This window comes from Merops nubicus, unplaced genomic scaffold (genome assembly GCF_000691845.1).
Source record: "Merops nubicus isolate BGI_N331 unplaced genomic scaffold, ASM69184v1 scaffold39649, whole genome shotgun sequence".
Lineage (NCBI taxonomy): Eukaryota > Metazoa > Chordata > Aves > Coraciiformes > Meropidae > Merops > Merops nubicus.
The window spans coordinates 20,520-28,148 of NW_008632419.1; the positions used below are offsets into that span (position 1 = coordinate 20,520).

Here is a 7,629-nt window from a genome sequence, read left to right on the forward strand (position 1 = left end):
TTTTTCTATTAATGTATTTTCCTTCTACAGTGTCTCATCCACACCTTTTATCAACTCACCACAATGACAGACTTTGCCAGTTGTGGCAGGTAGAAAAGAGACTGCAGCCCACTTTCTTCAATATGTTGATCACTCCTAGTCTTATTATTTATACTTATTTAGTCTAGAAACTGATCTAAATAATGCCAACAGTTTTTTGACTGTTCTTGAATTTAAGGGCTTACTACAGTGACAATATCAAGTTTATGACAAGAGAAATATATTTCAAGAGAAATGTATTAATAAAGTGAAAAAAATGTTAAGATCACCATGAAGGTTCTGCTATGAACTTACTCAGTGAAGCCTGAGCAGAGGAATTCTAAAAGCCAGTAACTAGTCTCTTGATACATTGTTGAATTACAAAAGACTCATTAATTTTGCACCAAAAGCTCAGAGCCACTACATGTGCAGCAAGTTTTCTTCAAGGTGATGCGGTGAAAAAGATCAGTCTAAAATGCTCTAGTTCTTCACTAGTTTCTTCAGTTCCTCAACTGATCTTTATATAGTTAGCCTTCTGCATGACCTAAGGAAGAACCACATGTGAAATTTCATAAGTACCTCTTTGCAGCAACAGTGCTGCAATACGCCAGGGTACTGGAACAGACAACACATTGAAAGCAGTTAATTTGCTGTTCTTTTAGCTGCTAAATCAATAAATTAAAGTTGTGTTTTACTTAGTTAAGATCTATGTTACGGAAGAATTTAAGCTGCAAACACCACTTCAATCCAAACCGTAACTTATTGAAGTCTACACCCATTAATAACCTTCTCTAAATCACAGCAGATTCAACACTGATCTCTTTAGGAACTGCACTACAAGAGAGTTTAGTAGAAAAAAGTCAAACAACAAAATACATACTGGGTCACTTATTGGAAGAGGATCACTAGTACTACCTTTCCTAAGAAAACTCAAGCAGAAGGCAGGTGACATGTATGAAATCACTGCTCCTGAAACAGTGCTCCAATAAGCTGTAGTAACAATCTAACACACCAGTCAGCAAAAGGTTCTGCAGGTCTTCTTACAACAGGCGCAGCACTATTTCCGCTGGCCTGAGTGAGGCTTCTGACCCAGGAGCTTCAAAGCATCAGGAAGAGTTTCCACTACTTCCAAAGTGACCTAGCTGAAAATTCTCTTCAACCTACACTCTGCAAAGCACCACTTACATAGCATCATATTCCTACCCTCTGCACACTGACTGACTGAAAACTGGGTAATCCACGGCGTGCATCTCCAATCCACGCGGAAGGCACTTCAGCATTCCCTGGCAACCACACCGCTTTCACGGCAAAGGCAGCAGGTGTCTACACGAGGTCAAGGTCACAAGCCTACAAACCCAGGGACAATTCACCAGCAATAAACAAATCAAGATCCCATGTAGGAAGTAAATGCATTTACTCTAAATACTATTTACTATTTTAAGGTTAGGTGTTACATAACTCAAATGTTTGAATTTCAAAGTTATTTCAACGATGCACCCACCTACTCTTTAATCACAATGTATGAGTGTTTAAAAGGTTTATTTGACTATTTTTGCAGGGGCCAATGACAACATGAGGCAATACTGCAGTTCAAGGTTATGATTTAAGATTCTAAACAGTTTTTAAGTCTTGGAAGAATTAAATATGATTTACCTGTAGCTTCATACTCTAACAGTGGGTACTAAGCAATTTAACTAAACCCCTACTTACCACTTCATTGTCAACCAGACCATAAATCAATAATTTGGAGGAAGGGTGTAAACAAGCAGCAGCATTTGCATAAACACTTGCACAGTGTGCAGTCTACTTCTCATTTTCTGGTAAGCTGGAAAAGAAAATTCTCTGGTATTCACAGGGTTTCTGTGAAAGCTGGTTTCCATGGAGAGACACCTGACTTTCTTTTAAGCAATAAACAAGGCTGTTTACCACTTTCAGTTTGTAAGCATTGAAAAGACCTTGCAGAGTGAGAAAGGCCAAACCTTATATACAGTACAAATTAGCAAGCCAAATGCACTAAGACAGGATGTACAGCTGTCGTAATGACATTAAGGCTAGAATGAAAATTATGCGTGTTTCAGTGTATCTGTTGCAATTCCAGTAGTGGAAAATGCATTAAATTGCTTCAGTGTTTACACTTTTGAGTTTGCCTGGTGTTTTGTTGTATACTGCTCCACTAGACATCTGTAACACATTTGGAAAATACAAAAGAATTAAATCACTGTTCTTCACTCATGTCTAATAGTTTCAGTCTAGAATTATTTCCCTGTAAACAAGTATTTCCTAGAATATCCATTATTTCATGTCGCAGCATTCTATATAAAAAGGATTTTGGAAATTTTTTTTTTTTTTTTTTTTTAAGAAAATTTTAATGGTCTTTTTAAGTATAAATTTTTCCTATTTAAATATGCTTAAATAGGGCTGCTAGTTATTTTTCTTGATATCATGAGAAAGACAACGGATACCTTACAGATGTAGAAATTTTTTTTTCCAAAATTACCCATTTTCTTATGGATGTTTGGAAAGTCTGGATCTGTTTACCACCTTAATTTTCCACCTGTTTTCAAGCTCCCAATACAGGAATACACTGATATTTGCTCTTCTGCCTCAACACTAGTTACTGGAGCTTAGAAAACAATGCACATGTATACACATGTACACACTATTAATTCACAGAGTCTACTTTAAATTTAGATATTGTTCAACAGTTATTCTACAAACGTGCTAACAGATAACATATCCCTAAGAGGAAAAACTTTCAGTGACAGAAAACATTCTATTTCCTGAGTAACAAACTAGAAAAAAAAAGTTAAAGCAATTGCTACTTCTTCAGTTGAAGCTGCTGTTTCGTTTTCTACAATAGCTTTTATTCAGAAACACAGAGCTTTTAATTTCATAATGATGATATTTTTATCAGTGCTCGCCAAGAAAGCTCTGACTATTTTAAAATAGAAAATCTAAGGCACAGAAGACGCAAAAAGATTTAGCAGAGAGCATGCAGGTCAGTGAGAGCTTCAAGGATATAATTCACGTCTTCATCCCGTGGCCCATTGTCCTACTTAGCTCATCACACCTCCTCAAGTTAATAATAGCTAATACCATGGATTTACAGACTAATTCTCAGAAACATCTCTGTAAAATAATCAGGTATCAACCCCACTTTACAGAAGAAAACACAAAGCATTAAATTCTTGAGCACTCTATATACCTTGTGCAATCTCATTACTGCTGTATTGATACCAAACAAATTGAAATAAAGAGATACATTAAAGAGTAGAAATCAAGAGACTTGTCTGAAGACAGAGAGCAAGTCTGTAGCATGACTGGATGGAAATGGTTGAGTGCTGGGCTCACACTTACACGCTTGACCCACGCCTTTATCTGCATGACCTGTGCTCCTTAAGTAACATGGGACGTTCAATCAAGACACAGGATCAAGCAAAACTTGATAAAAAAAGTTTTTTCCATTTTTTTAATTCCTAAGCCTTTTAACATGGAGCTTTATGAAGGCACTTCTAAACCAAATTTTTGACAATCTGTTTGTTTGCACTGGCATATTTAATTCTCTTTTTGTGTTCAGATTATTCAAGACTACAGCAGAGCAGATAACTGACATTTATTATTACAGGTTTTTAATATTGCTCTTAGTTATTAATTTTCTGAAAGATCTTTAAGGTCTTTTATTTAAGCAAAGTGGAAACAGCACTGACTCACAAAAGAATTACATGTAAAAATCTGTACAATATCATGGAACAACTGAAGAACTGTACTTCTATCTGAAAAAACTACAGTCACACCTGTGTTTTTTCCATGTAGGTGGGAAAAAAAAAAAAGAGGTTAAGAGTGAGAGGAGGTCTGTAAAATATAAACCCTAATAGCATTTAATAATTAATAACTTAATAACATTTAATTTAAAAGACATTTAAATTCCTAAGCAGTGTGGCTGTCTGACTCTACAGTGCTACAAGAGTTCTAATAGTCATACAACATAATGACAACAGTCAATCAATGTGACATCAATCTTAGCAAAGTAATGCTAAGCAGGTCAAACCAGCAGGCTGAGGGAGACTCTCCTCCCCCACTACTCTGCCCTGGTGAGGCCACATTTGGAGTATGTGTCCTGTTCTAGGCTCCCCAGTTAAAGAGAGACAGGGAACTACTGGAAAGAATCCAGCAGAGGGCTATGAAGATGATTAGGAGAGTGGAACCAACTAAAACTAGTTCCAATATTTTCCACAGGGCAAACAGAGGCTGCACGGCAGATTGCAGTACCTGGTAATGTTCACTTCAGTAAGAGCATACATAAAATGATGACTTTCAGATGTAGCAACAGAGTGTTACCACACATCTTAATCAAACTCTTGTCCAGAGTTCTGATCAATAAAGAGTATTTCTAAAATCAGTGATAAAGCTGCACAGCAATACCCACATACAAAGCATTCAAAGCACAACATCCAGCATTAAGACTAGCAGAATTCCGACTAAAATGATGTTATTTATGAGATTTAAGATTATTCAGAGCAGTGTAACTTGAAATTTGGCTTCTATCAAGAACAAGCTTAGCTTTTGGAGATGAAAGCCCCTGGTAAGTTTCTCTTCTCCAAATGATTTTAAAAAAATGATTACAAAATTGCATCGTTTGCAATATGAGCACAAATATGTATCAAGGACATATAATACAGAGGAAAAACTATTTCAACTCCTTTTTAATTTAACTGAAACATTTTTTCTATTTAAATGAATTCTATTATAAGATACAAAAACTACGTCACTGCTTAAAAACCAGTTTTGTTCTAATCTAAAACTTGTTCTTTGAATAGCATGTGCTTCTAACAGATTTGTTCCCTTTGTTCTTGTGATTTTTTTCTTTTTATACAAGAGACTCTACCCTTCCCAAATGTCCACATTACCAGTGTATAGAACTGTAGAAAATTAATTACTACATGTCCCCTAGAAACAATGCAGTAACTGACCATACTGACATTCTGCAAGTTTCTGGAGACCTGAGAAATTAAACTCTTGTAGCTGCTGTAAATGCTTAGGCCCAGTTATACTACAAGCATAACCGACAAAAAAAAATTAAACTAAATGCTTCATCATTATAGATTACTGGAAGAATACAGTATTTTAAAACCAAATCTGAGACATCCTGATGATCATTTAAATACTCTTTCATGCACTCAGGTCTGGATTTATACTGTTCTCATTTAGAGCAATTTCATGCCTGTGCAGTTCTGATGAACACTTAATGCAGACTTGGCGGGGGAGAATGATTTGCACTTTTTTGGAGTTTTTTTTAATGAGTATGGAAGAACCTGGAAGCAATAACTTAGAATAAGATTAGCGCCTGTTTTCCCACACTTGTTGCTGTCCACCATTAATAATCCTTCCCGGTTTAAACTTCAAAATATCCAAAGTAATTAAGTGATGTTGTGCTTGCCAATTTAGAGAGGCACTTGGGAATAAAATGCATGTTAATCAGCAACATTAACTGCCAGACTATATGAATTCTACTTCTCATTACTCAATCTTTATTATTGTTATTTAGAATTGTGTTTCAGTTTTGGGAAAAAAACTTCCCCCTCTTAGAGAGATTATCTCTGGGAATTCTTACTCTGAGCTATAATATCCATTTGTTTTAGGGATGAGATGAATCATTCCACAATCACCAGTTATTAAATAGCTTCTTGCTATCAGGGAACAAATAAACATGTAGGACATCATAATTTCAATTGCCTAGCAACAACTCTAACATCATTTTTGACTGCATTTCAATTTTGGGCATTGATAACACAGCACTTTATCAGAAAAGCTGGTGTTTTAATTTCAATAGCAAATCATGGCATAGTCCAGTAAACTTTGAGATCTCAAAATGCACGTGCAGTTTTATTATTCAATTTGTTAATATATGAAATCTTATTTAGAGATACACCCCATCTGTATATCTTACTTCTAGGTATATGCATGCCAACACATGCTGCCTCTTTCCACTGTAGAATCAGGACTATTTACACACACAATAATTCAAAGAATTAGATCAATGCAGCTTAATCACAAGACAGTTTTAAAAATACGCATGGCACATGAAAACTTCATTCTCTTCTAACAGGACTCAGTAACAATGTACAGATTTATAATTTAATGTGTAATTTTTAAAAAGAAAATGTAAAAGTCACCTTTCAAAAGCTGATTCAGGTCCATGGCATCATGCAAGACTTTTTGACTATATCTGTGATCAAACTCGGAATCTAATAATAAAAAAAAAAGATATAAGATTGGATTTCCCAGCCCCATAGGTTTTACAAATTTTGTGGTAGTACTTAAATTCTTCAAAATTACCATATAATTCTTGGTTCACGTTTTCCTGTCTCTTTATTTTTAGTTTCTTATCATTTGATGCTGCAAGTTCAAAAGACTGGATAGGACTGATGTCTGGAGTTGACAGAGGTGTTACATCAGTCACTGTGTCTTCAGACTCCTCCAAGTAGTCACCAAGCTTTGGTTTTCCTTCTGCTAGTTTCATTACTGACTTGAATTTTTGTTTTGGAGACAGAAGAGCATTTCTACATGCATTGCTTTTTGAGCAAGAACGAGATGAATCTGATAAACAGCTATCAGAATCTGTATCTGAACAATCTGTATCTGAGCTTGAGGACGAGGATGAGGAAGATGAGGAGGAGGAAGAAGAGGAGGAGCTGCTGATATTTGTATATTTTTTGCTAGCCTTTTTTATGTTGTTTGACTGCTTAGCTGACTTTGGTCTAACCTTCTGTTTTTTGCTTTCATCACTACTATCTTCTTCATCTGTGTAATAATCTTCTTCACCTTCTTTAACTATTTTGGGGATTCCAGCAGGAACACTCTCCTGTGTTCCCCTGCTTGCTGCAGATGTTGCTCCAGATGTGCCCGCATTCTCCGCAACTGGAGAAAGTGGCAAAGGTGAAGTATCTCCAAGGCGATCTGTGCTATTTTCTAGGGACTGAACCTTCTGCAAATCTTTCTGATTTTCTTCACGTTCCTCCTCGCAACACTTTGCATCCTTTGAATTAGAAACCAAATCAGGGTCTGCAAGAGCTGCCTTTGCACTTCCTTCCTCTATACATTCACCATGTTCTTCAGCTTTCTTCTTCTCTTCCTCAAAATCACTGTCAAAGAATGCGTGATCCACTTCACCGTCTGACAGATCTTCAAACCGCTCCATACTGAAATACGATGTGCCTCCTGCAACCATCAGAAGGGGTTTCCAAAGGTTAGCACAAAACCAGATCCAAGTACACTTTCAGCTTAACAACTTTGCTGTTTACACTTTTAGCTCTAATAACTTATAATGTTACAATTGATTCTGTTATGTTGCTAAGGACAACTCTGTAGCAAGTTCTAGAAAGAAATTTAGTGCCACTTGATTGTGCACAGCTTAGATGTTACGACTGAAAAGCTTTACTTTAAGCACACAAACCCCACCATGATTTCAAAACTTTTACTCCTGAGGAAATTAGTCAAATATTATTAGAGGCTAATGAGCTAACTATTACAAACAAGCAATTGAAGTGTATTATTTTGTCCCTTTAAGCTAAAGTAATTTTAAGCTAGAGCCATTAATGAGCCAGCAGTCAT

General features: G+C 36.1%; 1 protein-coding gene across 1 annotated transcript in view; it reads right to left on the reverse strand.

The window, feature by feature from the left end:
- The window catches only part of CFAP97 (cilia and flagella associated protein 97), a 19,250-nt gene extending 12,034 nt beyond the window's left edge, over positions 1-7,216 (reverse strand). Inside the window, exons 1-2 of the mRNA XM_008947907.1 lie at positions 6,355-7,216; positions 6,192-6,263 (exon numbers count right to left, since the gene is read on the reverse strand). Of these exons, the coding sequence (XP_008946155.1) occupies positions 6,192-6,263; positions 6,355-7,216 (934 nt within the window). The remainder of the gene's footprint in view (positions 1-6,191; positions 6,264-6,354) is intronic.
- Positions 7,217-7,629: the final 413 nt, after the last annotated feature.